General features: G+C 45.1%; 1 protein-coding gene across 1 annotated transcript in view; it reads left to right on the forward strand.

Moving 5' to 3' along the window:
* Window positions 1–13,502: 13,502 nt before the first annotated feature.
* The window catches only part of LOC135555570 (protein shisa-9-like), a 75,234-nt gene continuing 68,172 nt past the window's right edge, over window positions 13,503–20,564 (forward strand). Inside the window, 1 exon segment of the mRNA XM_064988110.1 lies at window positions 13,503–16,288. Coding sequence (XP_064844182.1) covers window positions 15,747–16,288 — 542 coding nt within the window. The 5' untranslated portion in view covers window positions 13,503–15,746.

Consider the following 20,564-nt stretch of genomic DNA (forward strand, 5'->3'; position numbering starts at 1 on the left):
GGAAGGTATATGATAGGCGCCTTCACGAACAAGCCGCCCTTCCCCAGGCCATGGATGACGCATGCAATGACATCACGGCAGACCAGTGTCAGGCCTGGATTCGCCATGCCCGAAGATTCTTCCCAAGATGTTTGGCTAATGAAAACATCCATTGTGATGTGGATGATAACCTGTGGACAAATCCACAAGACAGGGTTGAGGGAAATATAGATGTACAGTGATCAATCTTTTGTTTTTCTTTTTACAGTAAGCCAGGTGAGGAACACTGCAGTGATGTTTTACAGTAAGCCAGGTGAGGAACACTGCATTGATGTTTTACAGTAAACCAGGTGAGGAACACTGCAGTGATGTTTTACAGAAAGCCAGGTGAGGAACACTGCAGTGATGTTTTACAGTAAGCCAGGTGAGGAACACTGCAGTTGACCTTTAACTGTTTTTTCTTTTTTTTTGATCAATCTTTTGTTTTTCTTTTTACAGTAAGCCAGGTGAGGAACACTGCAGTGATGTTTTACAGTAAGCCAGGTGAGGAACACTGCAGTTGACCTTTAACTGTTTTTTTCTTTTTTTGATCAATCTTTTGTTTTTCTTTTTACAGTAAGCCAGGTGAGGAACACTGCAGTGATGTTTTACAGTAAGCCAGGTGAGGAACACTGCAGTGATGTTTTACAGAAAGCCAGGTGAGGAACACTGCAGTGATGTTTTACAGTAAGCCAGGTGAGGAACACTGCAATGATGTTTTACAGTAAGCCAGGTGAGGAACACTGCAGTTGACCTTTAACAGTTTTTTCTTTTCTTTTCAGTTTCTTTTCTTTTTGTAGCTAAATATTTTTAATTTGATTCAAAGAAACCTATGTTGTGATTTTATTGTATTTCATCAATAAATGTCATATTTTGTTCAATGATTCCACTGTGTCTGTAGTATTCTCTCTACTAGTTACAGTGATGTATTTACGTGTAGTAGCATAATGAAACATGTATCACATATTTTGTACTACAATATTTAATGATTGTATGAACAACTACACAGTGAAACTATCGGTATCTTGTGTGTGGGTGATCTAAATGAATGTTCCTATGGTATTTCATGATAAATTAGTTATTTGAACCAATGATTCTGCAAGTGCAAGGTTTCTTTAAAGATATGAATGCACAATGCAATGTTTTGGACATTGGACAGCCTGTGTTACACGTGATGACCGTTTTGAGTTTTGTGTCTAGAGTTTTGAAAAATGACCACAAGGTTCTGAAATTAGTGCCAAAGTGATTGTTAAAAACTGTAATACCATATAAGCTCAAAATTCATAGTTGCTAATACAAAGATGTCTTTGCTAGGCGGAGTTGAGCTTATTGTGTTATTGGCAGTTAGTTCCCAATCACCTTTCCCCTTATTGCTATCATATGTCAGCAGAAGTAAAACTGGAACATAGCAACAGCAGGAACTCTTGGTTCCCTTTATCCATCTGTTACTCAAAGTATAGTTTCAACACACAGACATATCACTTTGTACAGTTCACCTTGTCATGCACTTGCAAGGTCCATCACTGATTCTTAATCTCAAGCGAAGACAAAACATTAATCATTGTACTTCTGTAATCACAGGTAGAGGGGGCATGATATTCATGAGGGGGGCCATGATATTCATGAGGGGGGCATGATATTCATGAGGGGGGGCATGATATTCATGCGGGGGCCATGATATTCATGAGGGGGCCATGATATTCATGAGGGGGCCATGATATGAGGGGGACCATGATATTCATGAGGGGGGGCATGATATTCATGAGGGGGGACATGATATTCATGAGGGGGCCATGATATTCATGATGATATTCATGAGGGGGCATGATATTCATGAGGGGGGGCATGATATTCATGAGGGGGGCCATGATATTCATGAGGGGGGGCATGATATTCATGAGGGGGACCATGTTATTCATGAGGGTGCCATGATATTCATGAGGGGGCCATGATATTTATGAGGGGGGCATGATATTCATAGAGGGGGTGATATTCATGAGGGGGCCATGATGTTCATGAGGGGGCCCCTGATATTCATGAGAGGGGTCATGATATTCTTGAGGGGGTCATGATATTCATGAGGGGGGCCAAGATATTCATGAGGGGGGCCATGGTATTCGTGAGGGGGGTCATGATATTCTTGAGGGGGGTCATGATATTCTTGAGGGGGGTCATGATATTCTTGAGGGGGGTCATGATATTCTTGGGGGGGGTCATGATATTCTTGGGGGGGGTCATGATATTCTTGAGGGGGGTCATGATATTCATGATGGGGGGTCATGATATTCAGGCCACTGTAACCAGACACACTGAACCAGCCGAGAGCAGCTCGTCTAACACGTGGACCACTGGACTGGCTCCTTTTTAAATTAAGTGGCGTAGTGACATGTGTGACAAAGTCTGTCCTCTATGGAGGGATATCATTTTTGATCAACAGCTTTCTGCTTTCACGGCAGTAACCATGACAGGAGGACCAAACCTGTCCTCAGCCTCATTGTGGAAATGAAACTGAAACTGTAACTCAAGACATTCAAGGTAGGAGGTGTAACTGTGGGGTTGCTTGGCTAGCTGTATAGGTCAGCTATTACTGACAGTAAATAGTAACATTTGAATTCAACATGAATGCTTTGTTAAACCGTATGCATTTTTCGATAAGACTGCCATGGTTTAGGAGACAGATCAAATGTATATATTTGGAATCTGTCCCGTTAACCAAGTCTCTTGAGTAAGAAATAGTTTAGTCTTAAAGGGATAGTTCAGGATTTTGGCAATGAGAGGGGGCTCATGGGTAGGCATCAGTAAGATCTGGGAGAGGTGAGATGAACTGGAGAGTGAGAGAGTGAGGCAGAGGGAGACAGATAGAGAGAGGGAGGGGTTGCTGAACATAACAGTATACCAGTGGAAGGGAGGACAGTAGCAGGTGACCCAACTGTGGTTTGTGAATATTATGATTTCCCATTGTAACCAATTCAGTTGCAGTAATTCCATTAATGATTTTTTGGTAACGTAATTATGAGTTTTAATCACTAAATTACGAGTTTTATCATTTAACTAATAAACACACAAATTACATGAACTGATTGGTAGGTCTACCATTACTTGTTACTTCGATGAACTTTCATTATTCTCCCTCCTCAATAGGGAGAGAAATTAGAAATTATATACAATAGTATGTGGACACCCCTTCAAATTAGGGAATTCAGCTATTTCAGCCACGCGCTGGAATGGTGTAAAGCTAGCTGAAATTGAACTCTGGAGCAGTGGAAAAACGTTCTCTGGAGTGATGAATCACACTTCACCGTTTGGCAGTCCGACGGACAAATCTGGATTTGGCAGATGCCAAGAAAACGCTACCTGTAGTGTCAACCGTAAAGTTTTGTGGAGGTGGAATAATGGTCTGGGGCTGTTTTTCATGGTTTGGTCTAGGCCCCTTAGTTCCAGTAAAGAGAAATCTTAACGCTACAGCATACAATGACATTCTAGACAAATCTATGCTTCCAACTTTGTGGCAACAGCTTGGGGAAGCCCCTTTCAGCATTTTTTAAAACTAGGCAAGTCAATTAAGAACAAATTCTTATTTTCAATGATGGCCTAGGAACAGTGGGTTAACTGCCTTGTTCATGGGCAGAACGACAGATTTGTACCTTGTCAGCTCGGGGATTTGAACTTGCAACCTTTCGCTCTAAACACTAGGCAACCCTGCCATGACAATGTGCACAAAGCTTGGCCTAATCACCAAACATCAGTGCCCGACCTCACTAATGCTCTTGTGGCTGAATGGAAGCAAGTCCCCACAGCAATGTTCCAACGTCTCGTGGAAAGCCTTCCCAGAAGAGTGGAGGCTCTATAACAGCAAAGAGGGAACCAACTCCATATTAATGCCCATGATGTTGGAATGAGAAGTTTGATGAGCAGATGACCACATACTTTTGATCATGTAGTGTATGTGGGTTTCTGGTAACAGAATTACAAGGCATGGGCCAATATTCCTTAAACTTACAGAAGGTAAACATTTTCTCCAAAACTCATTTTAAGTGTTCATATGAGTTGAAATATGTGTTCCAACTTCCATTCACAATTCAAATGGTTAGCCATGTTTTGGTTGAAAAACGTGTGCAATAAGTTGTGATGGTAAAATGAAATGATATACTCTGCAAGCTATTCTATGTGTCAGCATAGGGAGTGAGTGTATTAAAGGGATAGTTCCATGGAGTCAGATAAACTCGCAGGTACCATTTTTATGACTCTGTGTCCAGTAGGAAGGAAGTTAGAGGCAGTTTCGCAAATCAATTAATACTAACTAGCGTTAGTGCTATCTTAGCGTGCTTCAGGTACAGCATTGCTAACTAGCTTAGCGCAAAGATGCCCTCACTCCCTATGAAACCACATACATAGACGAAGTGTATGATTTTAATCTACCATCACAACTTATTGCACATATTTCAACCAAAACATGGCTATCCATGTGAATTATGAATGGAAGTTTTCAACTTGGAATAAATATTTCAATAGACTGAATGAATTATTTGGCCTAATTTTGAATATTTCAAAGTGAAAAGTGAAAAGTGAACCATTAGATAAAAACTGTTGGACTTCCCTAGGAATCCCAAATTAGATTAAGATGTTTTTTCTAAAGTTCAAGAAATGCTGGAATGGCTTATGTGAGAGTTTGATATAAGGACTGGCTTATGTGAGAGAGTGATATAAGGACTGGCTTATGTGAGTGAGTGATATAAGGTTTGGCTTATGTGAGAGAGTGATTTAAGGAATGGCTCATGTGAGAGAAGGAAAGAGTTTCAGAAACTATGGCAAATCAATAAATAAATCAAGTTCCCCCACTTAAAAAGATGAGAGAGGCCTGTAATTTCAACTATGACAGACAAAATTAGAAAAAAAATCCAGAAAATCACATAGGATAGGAGGATTTTTAATGAATTTATTTGCAATTTATGGTGGAAAATAACTATTTGGTCACCCACAAACAAGCAAGATTTCTGGCTCTCACAGACCTGTAACTTCTTCTTTAAGAGGCTCCTCTGTCCTCCACTCATTACCTGTATTAATGGCACCTGTTTGAACTTGTTATCAGTATAAAAGACACCTGTCCACAACCTCAAACAGTCACACTCCAAACTCCACTATGGACAAGACCAAAGAGTTGTCAAAGGACACCAGAAACAAAATTGTTGACCTGCACCAGGCTGGGAAGACTGAGTCTGCAATAGGTAAGCAGCTTGGTTTGAAGAAATCAACTGTGGGAGCAATTATTAGGAAATGGAAGACATACAAGACCACTGATAATCTCCCTCGATCTGGGGCTCCACGCAAGATCTCCCTCCGTGGGGTCAAAATGATCACAAGAACGGTGAGCAAAAATCCCAGAACCACACGGGGGGACCTAGTGAATGACCTGCAGAGAGCTGTAACAAAGCCTACCATCAGTAACACACTACGCCACCAGGGACTCAAATCCTGCAGTGCCAGATGTGTCCCCCTGCTTAAGCCAGTACATGTCCAGGCCCGTCTGAAATTTGCTAGATAGCATTTGAATGATCCAGAAGAAGATTGGGAGAATATCATATGGTCAGATGAAACCAAAATAGAACTCAACTCGTCGAGTTTGGAGAACAAAGAATGCTGAGTTGCATCCAAAGAACACCATACCTACTGTGAAGCATGGGGGTGGAAACATCATGCTTTGGGGCTGTTTTTCTGCAAAGGAAAGAATGAATGGGGCCATGTATCGTGAGATTTTGAGTGAAAACCTCCTTCCATCAGCAAGGGCATTGAAGATGAAACGTGGTTGGGTCTTTCAGCATGACAATGATCCCAAACACACCGCCCGGGCAACGAAGGAGTGGCTTCGTAAGAAGCATTTCAAGGTCCTGGAGTGTCCTAGCCAGTCTCCAGATCTCAACCCCATAGAAAATCTTTGGTGGGAGTTGAAAGTCTGTGTTGCCCAGCAACAGCCCCAAAACATCACTGCTCTGGAGGAGATCTGCATGGAGGAATGAGCCAAAATACCAGCAACAGTGTGTGAAAACCTTGTGAAGACTTACAGAAAACGTTTGACCTCTGTCATTGCCAACAAAGGGTATATAACAAAGTATTGAGATAAACTTTTGTTATTAATCAAACACTTATTTTCCACCATAATTTGCAAATAAATTCATTAAAAATCCTACAATGTGATTATCTGGATATTTTTTCTCATTTTGTCTGTCATAGTTGAAGTGTACCTATGATGAAAATTACAGGCCTCTCTCATCATTTTAAGTGGAAGAAATTGCACAATTGGTGACTGACTTAATACTTTTTGCCCCACTGTATACATACACATTTCTCTCATACTATGTGTTTGTGAAAACTAATATTTTTCCCCCTTTAAACTGGTAACACAGACTGACTGACCCTTGAAGTGTTTGTTTACTCATCTATAACCACCAGTTATTATAGTTCATGAAACAGTTATTGTACTGTAATTAGCAGAGCAAAACAAACAGCCTACAGCAGCAGCGGGAAAAATATGTGTGATGTCACCAGCCACAGCACTGTCAGAGATGTATGAGTCATCAACCAGCTTAAGACACAAGGACTAAAACAAGAAATCTGACTCAAATAGACTAATCCAGTAATGCACAAACACAAACATCATTCCCATAAACAGGCCAGTGATGCATGTCAAAAATAAATCACATAAAACATCAACTGAAAAAAGAAAATAGCAATTAAAAAAACACATATTCCAAAAGTTCTAGACAAATAATATGCATATTGCAGATACGTTTGCCGTATTGCAGATACAATCTGCAGACACAGAGTATTTAAATGGTGCCAGGGTGGCAGAGTCAGACACCCAGATCTGGTGTTGTCCTGTGGCAAACATAGGGTTACATTGTGTCATGACCCCATGCTGTGTCAAAGCGCTTCAGTAGCAGTGCTATTCTGGCCGCAGGGCTTGAGAGCCCGTCTTGATGGAGCTGCTATAGGCACAGACTTATATCGCTAAAATAACAATCTCACTTTATTGATCTCTCTTTCTCTTTCACTTTCTCAGCTTTCTCTCTCTGCCTTGAACTCCTCTTGCTCCCTTGCTGTTCTCTCTATCCATCTCTGTCACGCCCTAGTCGAAGTATATTGTGTTTGTCTGCATTTATTTGGTCAGGCCAGGGTGTGACATGGGTTTTTTGTGGTGTGTTTTGTCTTGAGGGTGTATAGTATAGTCTATGGCTGCCTGAGGCGGTTCTCAATCAGAGTCAGGTGATTTTCGTTGAAAGGAGGAATGGACATGGGAAGACGTTTTGGATGGCAAGGGTTGTTACACTTGGGAGGAGATACTGGCTGGAAGAGATCGCCTCCCATGGGAACAGGTGGAGGCACTTAGGAGAGCAGAGGCAGCTGGAGAGAGGAGCCGGCGATACGAGGGAACACGGTTGGCAAGGAAGCCCGAGAGTCAGCACCAAAAATTTATTGGGGGGAGGCTCACAGGGAGTATGGCTACGCCAGGTAGGAGACCTGTGCAAACTTCCTGTGCTTACCGGGGGGCTAAAGAGACCGGGCAGGCACCGTGTTATGCTGTGGAGCGCACGGTGTCTCCAGTGCGGGTGCATAGCCTGGTGCGGTACATACCAGCTCCTCGTATTGGCCGGGCTAGAGTGGGCATCGAGCCAGGTAAGGTTGGGCAGGCTCGGTGCTCAAGAGCTCCAGTGCGCCTGCACGGTCCGGTCTATCCAGTGCCACCTCCACACACCAGTCCTCCAGTGGCAGCTCCCCGCACCAGGCTTCCTGTGCGTGTTCTCGGCCCAGTACCACCAGTGCCAGCACCACACATCAGGCCTACAGTGCGCCTCGCCTGTTTAGCGCTGCCAGAGCCTTTCTCCTCTACAGAGTTGCCAGTATCTCCCGCCTGTTCAGCGCAGCCAGAGCCTTCCTCCTCTCCTGCACTGCTGGAGTCTCCCGCCTGTTTAGCGCTGCCAGAGCCTTCCGCCTCTACAGCGCTGCCAGAGTCTCCTGCCTGTTTAGCGCAGCCAGAGCTGCCAGCCTGCATGGAGCAGCCAGAGCTGTCAGTCTGCATGGAGCAGCCAGAGATGCCAGTCTGCATGGAGCAGCCAGAGCTGCCAGTCTGCATGGAGCAGCCAGAGCTGCCAGTCTGCAGGGAGCAGCCAGAGCTGTCAGTCTGCATGGAGCAGCCAGAGTTGCCAGTCTGCATGGAGCAGCCAGAGCTGTCAGTCTGCATGGAGCAGCCAGAGATGCCAGTCTGCATGGAGCAGCCAGAGATGCCAGTCTGCATGGAGCAGCCAGAGCTGCAAGTCTGCATGGAGCAGCCAGAGCTGCCAGTCTGCATGGAGCAGCCAGAGCTGCCAGTCTGCATGGAGCAGCCAGAGCTGTCAGTCTGCAAGGAGCTGTCAGTCTGCAAGGAGCTGCCATTCTGCAAGGAGCTGCCAGTCTGCAAGGAGCTGCCAGTCTGCAAGGAGCCACCAGAGCTGCCAGTCTGCAAGAAGCCGCCAGAGCTGTCAATCTACATGGAGCAGCCAGAGCCGCCAGTCAGCATGGAGCAGCCAGAGCCGCCAGTCAGCATGGAGCAGCCAGATCCGTCAGTCTGCCAGGATCCGCCAGTCAGCCAGACTCTTCCAGATCTGCCAGTCAGCCAGACTCTTCCAGATCTGCCAGTCAACCAGACTCTTCCAGATCTGCCAGTCAACCAGACTCTTCCAGAACCGCCAGTCTACCAGACTCTTCCAGAACCGCCAGCCAGGATCTGCCGGATCCAACTACCTGCCTGAGCTTCCTCTCAGTGCTGTGCTTCCTCTCAGTGCTGGGCTTCCTCTCAGTGCTGAGCTTCCCCTCAGTCCCGAGCTGCCCCTCAGTCCCGAGCTGCCCCTCAGTCCAGTGGGGTTCTGGGTGAGGACTACTAGGCCATGGACGTGGCGAGGGTGGACTATCTTAGGACGCGAGGAGGAGGGACTAAGACATTGATAGAGTGGGGTCTATGTCCCGTGCCGGAGCTGGAGCCGCCACCATGGACAGACGCCCACCCGGACCCTTCCCTATTGTTTTGGTGTGCGTCTGGGAGTCCGCACCTTAGGGGGGGGGGGTTCTGTCATGCCCTGGTCGAAGTATATTGTGTTTGTCTGCATTTATTTGGTCAGGCCAGGGTGTGACATGGGTTTTTTGTGGTGTGTTTTGTCTTGGGGGTGTATAGCATAGTCTATGGCTGCCTGAGGCGGTTCTCAATCAGAGTCAGGTGATTTTCGTTGTCTCTGATTGGGAACCATATTTAGGCAGCCATATTCTTTGAGTATTTCGTGGGTGATTGTTCCTGTCTCTGTGTTTGTTGTCACCAGATTTTCACGTTCCGTTTGTTGTTTTGTATAGTTCGTTTTTTCATTCCTCATTAAACATGTCTCAAAAATACCACGCTGCATTTTGGTCCGCTTCTCCTTCACCAGACGAAAGCCGTTACAATCTCCCTGTGTGTTCCTCCCTATCTCCACTGCCACCTTGGGCCTCTCTCTCTTTCGTCCTCTCCGACCATTCTTTCTTTGTGTGTGGGGAGGCTGGTGAAAGAACCCATCTCTTTTTTGGCTGATTGGGTTACTGGGGCCAACACCGTTGATGGGGCCAGCCATGCAGGGGTAGTAAGACAGCTTCGCAGGGGCATTAAGACCACAAGGAGAGAGACGGATTCAGACAGATCTCATGGCCTGGCCAGGAGGTAAGTCAACTCTATAAGTGACGAGAGACTGACTGACTGACTGGCGAGGTGCATCAATACTGCAATACATTAGCACTGCACTGTTCTCATTGAGCTGGGGAGGGAGGGAGGTGATGAGTGGGATAAAACGGATTAATGGTTGGTTGAAATACGGAGAAAAGGGAGGACAGAGAGAGTGAACATGCAAAGGGTCAATGATGATGAGATGTCAGGAAGTGATGGAAGTTTTGAAGGAAGACATTTAATAACATACTCTTTTACACAAGAATTGCTACAAAACAAAAGGTTAATGACACACAATTAGCTTGAAGTATAATAACAACCACAAATAATACTAACAACTTCTTCAAGGTTATTGGTCAGAAATGCAAGATGTACAAAAGATTTTTGTCCCACATTATCTTACAACCTGAATAAATTCACTCACCTTTCACAACAGATTGGGTTTCTGGGCGGTTTCCAAAGCCCAGTCTTTCTCTTTGGAAAAACACTGGGCCGGAAGACTGAGATATTAGAGCAAATGGGCCTGACCTGTCGCAAATTTCTGTACTGGCAATAAGTGGGCGGAGGTAATGTATCCAGAGTGTGTACATTTAACAAAGGAATGAAATCTCCATTCATTACCATGAGAGAGTTTCTCGGCCATTGGCAAGCTCTCTTGTTTATAAGACCAAACACTCCTAACGATAGGGCAAATCAGTGTCTTTAAACAAACACACACAAAGGTATGTATGTACACACCATGCATTTACACGCAAACACTTTTCTTGCATATGCACAGGAATAAACAAATACTGAAAGTGCTCTGAATGTAACATTAAGCTATTCACAATCTCCATCTACTATATCCATGTCACCTCTAACTTTCAACCCCTCCTTCCAATCATCCTAGGAGTGACACAACCTCCTTCAAAAAACAAACAAGATAAGAATGTCTGGAGTGGACCAGATCAATGCTGGGTGTGCAATGTGTCGGGGGGCCACTCGCTCGCATCGGTGCTTGAGGTATCAGAGCGATCAGGAAAAATGGTAGACTAGCCAAATACATCAATCAGCATCCAGACGTAACAGTATTTTAGGCAATAAACTCCCACTGTTTCCTCCCTGAACTCAGCCTAGCAGCTAGGGCCTCTTAACCAAACAATATGCTCCTCTCTCTCTGTGTCTAGACTGTAGGCAGAGTTGTCATTAGAGTTGGGTTCAGCCCACCTCTTTTTCTCAATTTTCTCCACCTGTCCATCTCTCCGTCTCTCTTAGTTTTTTAATCTTTCTATCTATCTGTTTCCTGCCATCTCTTCCTCTCACACCCAACATCCAAGAGACCAGAACCAAAACAAATCTAGAGTGAGTGACAGTTACTGGCTATAGGACTGATGTTCTGTCCCTGGCTAGAGAGAGAGAGAGAGAGAAAGAGAGACAGACAGAGGGAGAGTGACATAGACTGAGGGAGGGAGAGCGACAGAGACTTAGGGAGAGAGGGGAGAGAAAGGGGGAAAGAGAGAGAGGATAGGGAGGTTTAAGAGGTACCGTATAGTGGACATATGGGACAGCGGGTGGAGGGAGAGAGATGAATACAGAGGGATGGAAAAAGGAATGATGATGACATGTAATATATTTTGACGTTCATCTTTTATTTAGAGGGATGACAGGGGGAGATCCAGCATGCAACAGGAACAGCTCTCCACTCTCTGTTTAGGAGTTTTTTTTGATGGGAGCAGATTGGTACAATGTGTTCTGCCAAGGTGAAACCAGGCTAAAAGAAATATGAGTGCCACAGGGGTGCTATCAGGCCCGGTGAACGGAAATAATAAAATGATTAAAGACAGAACTCTCATCTAGCCTGTACCCTCCCTGCCCTCTACCCCCCAAGACATTTCCCATCATCCCCTCTTTCTGCCGCTCCATCCATCTCATCTTTCTTTCCCTCTCCACTCCTCCCTCACTCCTTCTCCCCCCTCCATCTCAATAGATAATTGTAGGCAGCAGTATACACGAGTGCAATACTTCACAGAACAGCAACATTGCCTGACATCTTTATCAACAGTATACTTTCTTACTGCAGGCAGTTTCATACTAGACCTGCAGTTAGGGAGGAAGTCAGAGAAGAAAACAAATATTGATGAGAGGGGGATGAGATGGAGGAGATGTGAGACTTGGAGAAAGAGGGTTTATGACTGCATGTGAATTTGGGAAAGAGGGTTGGTAAGGGTTAGACAGAAGGAGATGCTGTGCAGGGAATAGTGATGGGTAGGCGAAACAACAGTGGCTCAAAAGAGAGAAAGAAATAGATGGAGAGATGCAGCTATACAGAGAGAGAGAGAAGAAGACTAGGGCAGTGAAATTAAACAAAATAAGAGAAAAAAATGAAAATATGAATATTCAAAAGGAGTATAATGTCAACAGCTTTGAAACATAATAAAATATTTAGCAGCATCCCTTCGCTATTTTGCTATGTATTCTGATGAGGATGCATATTCGCCTAGAACGCACAAAGAAGGCCCAACGGCACTTTTTCTACCAAATCTAGTTCATGTACAACATTAAATCAGGGATTATTCCAAATTCATACAATTTTGCATCTCTCTCTCTTTTCTCTTTGTCACTCTCTTTTCATCCTAATCGCTCAGGTCTTGCTCTCTGCCTTTCCTGCAGAATATCCTTTTCCTAGCCTTCAATTATCTCCCTCTCTCTCATCCCCCACGCCACCTTGTCTCTCACTCTTTCGCCTGTTATCTATCTTCCCCTTCCTCTACTACCTGGCTTGCTCCCTCTCACTCTCCATCTATTCCTACTCCTTTCCATCCCTCCTGCAATCTAATAATTCCTCTCCCTCTCCTTCCCTTTCAAAGCCGCCCGCCCCTCTCCCCTGCTCTTCAGTCCCTGTTACGTTATGTCTCTCTCTCTCTCTCTCTCTCTCTCTCTCTCTCTCTCTCTCTTTTGCTCACTCCCCTCCCTCTCCTCTCTCCCTCTCTCACTGCCTCAGTAAATCAAATCCTGCAGCACACGTTAGAGACATGCTCACATAAAGACCAGGAGGGTACATAGGCATTAGCACAAGCATGCTCACATAAAGACCAGGAGGGTACATAGGCATGAGCACAAGCATGCTCACATAAAGACCAGGAGGGTACATAGGCATTAGCACAAGCATGCTCACATAAAGACCAGGAGGGTACATAGGCATTAGCACAAGCATGCTCACATAAAGACCAGGAGGGTACATAGGCATTAGCACAAGCATGCTCACATAAAGACCAGGAGGGTACATAGGCATTAGCACAAGCATGCTCACATAAAGACCAGGAGGGTACATAGGCATTAGCACAAGCATGCTCACATAAAGACCAGGAGGGTACATAGGCATTAGCACAAGCATGCTCACACATGGACACATGCAGTCAGCACCACTGCACTCATCTGTTGAACCGAGGGGGGTTTAAAAAGAGAGAGGGGGAATGGATAGGGATAGAGGATGCAGGCACGGTAAACAGAAAAGGTTAGACAGGGGGTAAAAATAAATTAGGGGATAAAAAAAGAAAAGAGAGCAGAACGAGAGAAAGGAAGAGACGTGGAAAGATTTAAAGAGAGAGATTTGGAAGGAGAGAGTACAAAAACATGGGACACAGCCTAGGGAGGAGGGTGTCAGTGACAGAGAGGGGGGGGTCACCAAGAGAGGTGCGCTCATTCGCTCACGAGAGCGAGTGAGAGATAGCGAGAGAGAGAGAGCGAGGGAGAGAGCGTGTGAGCATTTAGTCCTGCCAGAGCACAGTAGTGCAACATCAACGGAGACGGGATAAAGAAGCTCTGTGCGAGGGACAAGGGAAACAGAGGAATACACTTCTGAAGAAAAACAAAGAGGGGATGGAATGAAAAAAAGCATCCTACTGCTGTTGGTTATCCTGTTTCATCCAATTTCTGTTGGAGAATTCCATAAGCAAAGAAACAGAGAAAACACATACATGTGATATATATCTAAAATTCCTATACATATATATCAAATTATGCCTGTTTTCACAGAAGCTGCTTTGGGGGAAGGACTGTGTTGAGGTCCCTTGCATAACAATTGGAAGACTGCTTTAATGTGCAACATTTGGTAAAACTGTTGCATATTAATGCTTTTTGCAAATGAGCGTGATAAAAGACCACAAACAACACAAACAGCTTTGCTGCAGTTCCCATTTTTGAAGGCTTCTTGAAAACAGGATTTTGCATTGCCTTTTGTTGTCGCCTCTCCAGTTATCCTGCCCTTGGAACAGGCTGGGGAGTTGAGGCTTGGGTGTGTTGCATGGACCGCAGTCCACAGGCTCAGTAATACCCTCCTGTATTCACAGCATTAACGCGGCAGAAAGCCTGCTCTTTAGTTGTGTCTGAAAGAGGGAGAGGTAAGTGAGGAAGACAGAAGAAAGCAGAGAGCAAGAAACAACAAAAAGCAGCAGAGAGGGATTATGGAGTCGTGGTAAATAAACGAAGACAAGGAAAACAAGGAAGGGACCAAAACAAATAAAGCAACTAACCGACTACAATAAAGAAGTGGGACACTACGCAGAAATGTAATTACACCGCATGTTCGCTCAAAAGTGAGCTTCTCATAAATTTAGACTAGGGAGGACTGGACTAGACTCCACAGGCTGGGGGGGATTGTTCAGCACTCTGCCCTTGTCATTCCCCTATCCCCTGCTTGGTAGCACTTGTGGGCTTGTAGTTGTCTGGCAGCAGAGCTGTATTGGTGACCCCATCCTTTTAGAATCCCTCTCAGGTGTGGTGTGGAGCCGATCCGACAGCACCAAGAGAAACCCACAACAACAGAGAGTGACTGGACCCCCATCCCTCTAAACCCATTAAGCCAAACTGACACTGACGGAGCGCTGTCGCCTATGGATTAGAATGTGTGTGTGTCTGTGAGAGAGTGTGTCTGTGAGAGAGTGTGTGTGTGCGTGCGTGAGTGTGTGTGTGTGTGAGAAAGGCTGCCTGCCTCAGGTTCTGAGGACCTCTTTTAAATCTGGACTAAATCATCATTTCAGATCTCATAGGACTATATTGAAGAACTGCAGGCTGTGCTTTCGCTAGAGGGAGTGGAAGCAAAAACCAATATACCTTTTTTTCTGGCATAATATTGAAGACCAATTGTAGAATAACATCAAACTGGAATTGCACATCTGGAAAGGAAAGGAATGAGAGCATCATGTTTCACTTAGCAAAGGGATTAAAAATGGCTGCAAGAAAAATAACAAAGAATCAAATGAACATTCAGTTGGAGACCAGGCAGTTGCTCGAGGCAAGATAATCTGAGAGGGGAATATCAACAACTCCCATAATTATAGATTATGACAAGTGGATTATCTAGAAGTTCCAGTGCTTTGCCGTTTCCCCCACTTCAGCATTGATTAATGCTTGGCAGGGCAATTATCAAAATCTGTGTGTCCCTCTCCTAAATGTTTACAGAAAGGAGCTTGGAGCCTTGAGGAATCTGCTTTTCCGCTGGCGCTGTTGGGATTCCAATCTCTCTGATTTACGGATAACACTTTCTTTATTGGGGGGAGATTTTTTTAAATGCCACGGGCCAGTTCATTTCTGGGTGACACCTCCTAAACTGGTGGTGCTCCAGATTTCAGATCACATCTGTTATTGACATTTGGCAGAAAAGGGCTGTATTTTCGCAACGCTGCCAGAACTGTGTGTCTGAGTCTGGGACTGAATCACTGGGGACTCATTTGTGAGGAGCAGGTTGAGGTTTGGGGTTAGTTTGTTTCACTTACTTGCTCATCCCCCTTCTTGATGGCAATTTATTACTTCACACTGAGCCTCCTGTACCTGAGTGCTGTAATAACTCTCAGCAAAGTAATTGAAAGCTCAACTCCTTTTCAAGTCTCCAGTGTGTGAAATACCTAAAAGGCTATTTTCATGTCATTTTTTGGGGGCCAGTGAGAAGCCTGCATTTCTGAAGTTGGTGTTTTTGCACCAGCTTTGAGACACTTCAGCAACTGAACAGAAGCAGCATCCACAGGTATCAAACATGGCTGCCAATTCTGTGCTAATCTGCCTCACCTTCAGCTTTCTGCTGGGCTTCACTTCACTGGGTCAGAACTCTAGAGAGGCTGGGGCAGATGCCCAGGCCACCAACCAGACGGCAGCCACCTCTAATTCTCCGGAGGCTACGCTGGTCACTCCGGTGGCGGAGGACCAGACCATCCCAATGATAGGCAGCCGCTGCCGGGGCTACTATGATGTCATGGGCCAATGGGACCCACCGTTCAACTGCAACGCGGGCGTCTACCTGTTCTGCTGCGGCTCCTGCTTTTACCGCTTCTGCTGCCAGTTCAAGGTGCACAGCCTGGAGCAGGAGTCCTGCTCCAACTACGACACGCCCGTCTGGGCCAACACCGGCAAGCCGGCAGCCCCCGTCACTGAGGTGCAGGAGGAGCCCGACCGAGACCGCACCCACATGATCGTCTACATCATCTGTGGCGTGGTGGCCATTATGGTGCTGGTGGGCATCTTCACCAAGTTGGGCCTGGAGAAGAGCAGAGGTGGCCAGACAGACATGACCAACTCTAGGTAAGAGAGTAGCAGGGGTCATGGGCCAGTGGGACAGGGTGGCAGGGTGGATGTGGTTGTGCTCTCACAAGCGATAATAGGCGTGACCATGGAGTGTTTGCGTAAAGCTATTTGTGGAGAGCCCAGACTATGGCTTCTAGTACACTGTGAGGGAATCGGAGCTGGGGTTTTTGGTGGACTATTGACATGCGCTGGCTGGCGCAGTGCCAAGGGCTAATTCTAGTTCAGTGAAAGTGAAGGGAGGGCTGGGTGTGACTGGCCGTACTATTGGTTGTTAATAACGAGACCACAGGGATGGCGTTAATACAAGTCATTACCGGATCTCTCAATTTGGGGGAGGGGGACTTCAACCACACCAGTATTATTATTGAGAGAAAAGAGGGCCCAGTCACACCCTCGCAGGTTCTGTTTTCTCAGAGGAGACGAGCTGCAGGGCTGAGAGGGTGAGAGAGAGAGACAGGAGCCTCCAATGCCCGAGTCATCTGCTGTATTGATGAGCCCAATGACAAAGGCGGGGGGGGGGGAATGGAAGGGAAATCCATTGGAGCGCAAGGCTGGGCAGCCATAATTTCCCCTGATTTACCGTAGTGCGCAGGATTTTTACGAGCCTCGATGAAGGCGTCCTGCCATCCTACAACGGGTGGGGAGTGGGGGGAGAGGGACAGAGAGAGGGGCAGAGGGTGGTATCTTATTGATCAGCATGGAGAAACCCAATCAGGTCAGTCAGCCAGTTGTCCCAGTCACTGGGCCCATTGATTCACTGAGACCCCAATTTCAAGGTTGTGGGTGGCTAAAACACGCACACAAACATTGGAGATGCCTGGGGATAGTTTTAATTACGTTACTTGAACAATAACATACTTTAATAAACTCTGACTTTCCAAAATGTTTTAGCTTTTCCTGAATGTATCTCTTTAGCCTAAGCTGATTGATATGATTTGATATCAGAAAGGGTATGATCACTTGTATGAGAAAAGTAATCAAATGTCTTCATGAACATGAAACAGGGCCTTTAGATCTGTGATATATTAGAGGGAAGGAGACAGTTGTCTGTGGGAAAATGACATTCAAGACCATTCCCTTTAGTTGTGCTGTGTGGCTCATCACAGGGGTACTGTATCTGTAATTTGCTTCTCAGTGTGTGTGTGTGTGTGTGTGTGTGTGTGTGTGTGTGTGTGTGTGTGTGTGTGTGTGTGTGTGTGTGTGTGTGTGTGTGTGTGTGTGTGTGTGTGTGTGTGTGTGTGCATCCTGCGGTAAAGCTTTCTTACAGTGTAACAGAATATGTCTGGTGTTTTGTTGTGCATTCAAGGAGTAATTGATTTTAATAATTCAAAATGCCTTTCAAGAGCTGAATGTTATTGAATTCAACCTTTCTAAATTGGACATGTTCCTAAGATTAAAAATGTAAGTGTGATGTATACAGTATGTACAGTTCCAGTCAGAAGTTTGGACACACATTTTTTCTTTATTTTAATTATTTTCTAAATTGTAGAATAATAGTGAAGACATCACAACTGTGAAATAACACATATGGAATCATGTAGTAACAAAAAAAGTGTTAAACAAATCAAAATATATTTTATATTTGAGATTCTTCAAAGTAGCCACTCTTTGCCTCGATGACACTCTTGGCATTTTCTCAACCAGCTTCACCTGGAATGATTTTCCAACAGTCTTTAAGGAGTTCCACATATGTTGAGCACTTGTTGGCTGCTTTTCCTCCACTCTGTGGTTCAACTCATCCCAAACCATCTCAATTGGGTTGAGGTCAGGTGATTGTGGAGGCCAGGTCATCTGATGCAGCACTCCATCACTCTCCTTCTTGGTCAAATAGCCCTTACACAGCCTGGAGTTGTGTTGGATCATTGTCCTGTTGAAAAACAAAATGTTAGTCCCACTAAGCACAAACCAGATGGGTTGCCGTATCGCTGCAGAATGCTGTGCTAGCCATGCTGGTCAAATGTGCCTTGAATTCTAAATAAATCACTGACAGTGTCACCAGCAAAGAACCATCACACCACCTCCTCCATGCTTCACGGCGGGAACCACAAATGCGGAGATCATCCATTCACCTACTCTGCGTCTCACAAAGACACGGAGGTTGGAACCAAAAATCTCCAATTTGGACCCATTTCCACCAGTCTAATGTCCATTGCTCGTGTTTCTTGGCCCAAGCAAGTCTCTTCTTATTATTGGTGTCCTTCAGTAGTGGTTTCTTTGCAGCAATTCGACCATGAAACCTGAAACCTTGTCATCAAGGCAAAGGGTGGTTACTTTGAAGAATCTCAAATATGAAATATATTTTGATTTGTTTAACACTTTTTTGGTTATTATATGAAGTCCTTTAATGCGCTGATTCCTGCTCGGGTAGAGAATTATTCATGTGCCAAGCCACCTTCAACTCAGCTAATCTTGTGCATGGCTTAGTCTGATGTGGATGAGTTGGGAGAGAGTGCTTTGCGTTTCCCTCCAGATTCAGATATCGAACTGGAGGGGATTTATGGCCCACGCCATTAGCTCCTGACGTTTCTAACAGGTTGTATGTGCAGCACAGCAGGCTTAGTACCTCACTGAGGACAGAACATTTCATAGTTTGAAGGGTGAGATATTTCAGCTCTGTCTCAAGCTTTAAAACATGTAATTTCATGTTCTGTGTGCTTACAAGATGCTTTTACTTATCAGTGAGTGGCTCACCTGTTTAAATCCACTATTCCATGAATGCGGCTGGATGCTCATTTTGAGCAATTGAGCTTAAGTGTTATCCTCAAGGGCACGGCAGCAGCCTGACCCACCAGGAATCTAAACAGCCAATACTTAGAATACTATTCTAACAATTCCCATCACTGCTCTTGATCATTCATAGCCAATGGTTGCCTGGCTACCCATTCACATCGCGCCGCCCAACGGATGTTTCTTCTCCACAATGAGTCTGGATTTGCCTCCCTCCCCGCCGATTTCTAGAATGCCCAAAAAATCTGACCGCTTTCATTGGTCCCAGACAACGATTGGTTGGGCCAGAGCCGGCCTACATGATGGCATTATCAAATTTGATACTCTGATTGGTTAGACCCGTTAGAGGCGATCCAATGGCTGATGAATTTGTTTTGTACAAGGCCCCTCATTTTGAAGTCACACAAATGACTTTAGGATGGAGGTTTTAAACTGAATGTATGTAGTGATCGATAGAGCAGTGCAATTAAATTCATGGTGAGTCATCAGGCAAAACCAATGTCAGCTTTGAAGGACAGAAGAAAATATGCAAATATTTGAACACAGATTTTTTTTAATGTGTGGTTGCCTTCACAAATTAGAAGGGCAACAATTGATGTGAAGTATATTCCTCCAGTATAGTCTTCAACAGGGGATTTAACATTATGAATACTGTCACCTCTTTCTCCACAGAGGTCCCTGATGCAGTAAAACGACATTCTCTGCCCTATTATTTTCCATTACGCACTTAACACAAAAACCAAAATAAACACTTTGATGCTTTCTTGAACAACAAAATAACCTCCCCCCCGCAGTGCAGAGTGAAATCAAATGATGTATCTTATGAGCCCCCACATTCAGTGTAGCTGAGCAAAGAAAGAATAAAACTTTATCCAATTATTAACGCATGGGGGCTTGAATGGAGCCATGTGTCGTCTGTGGCTGGCCTTGTGGGACCGAAGCCACTGTCCGTCACTTCATGTCAGTCACTGCGGACTGAGTGTACTTTGGTGTTCGATAACGCTCTATTGGAAAATATGAGACCTTAGACAGTGGTTCACTGACAGCCAGGAGCTCGTCTGATTTGTGGATTTACTCCGTGAGCAACAGCAAACCAACAGAGACAGTGAGGGATTGAAATATTGTTTCCTGGGGACAAACACTGCCATCCATCTTTTGAGGCTTGAACACAGAAACTCTACAGAGGAATACATACGAGGGCACAGCCATTATGGCTCGGGTGTGGACACTGTACTCAGAGATGCCAACAGGTGACCGATTTAAGGCTTGAGGGAAAAAACTGGTTCCCGTGAGGAGCAGTCATGCACAGCCTTCTATTTACCTTCTGTGGACACCCACCTGCTCACACATGCACACACAAACACACATGTTCATAATAAGTGATTCTGTGTGCACTTCACACAAACATTGGCAATGCACCACTTACATAAATACACCAGCCGTACACCTATGAAGAAAGACATGGTTGCTAACATGTATCAGGGCTCAACGCTGGTCCTATACAAAACGTTAAGAACACCGTCCTAATACTGCGTTGCACCCCACC

This window comes from Oncorhynchus masou, chromosome 15, assembly GCF_036934945.1.
Source record: "Oncorhynchus masou masou isolate Uvic2021 chromosome 15, UVic_Omas_1.1, whole genome shotgun sequence".
Classification (NCBI taxonomy): Eukaryota; Metazoa; Chordata; class Actinopteri; order Salmoniformes; family Salmonidae; genus Oncorhynchus; species Oncorhynchus masou.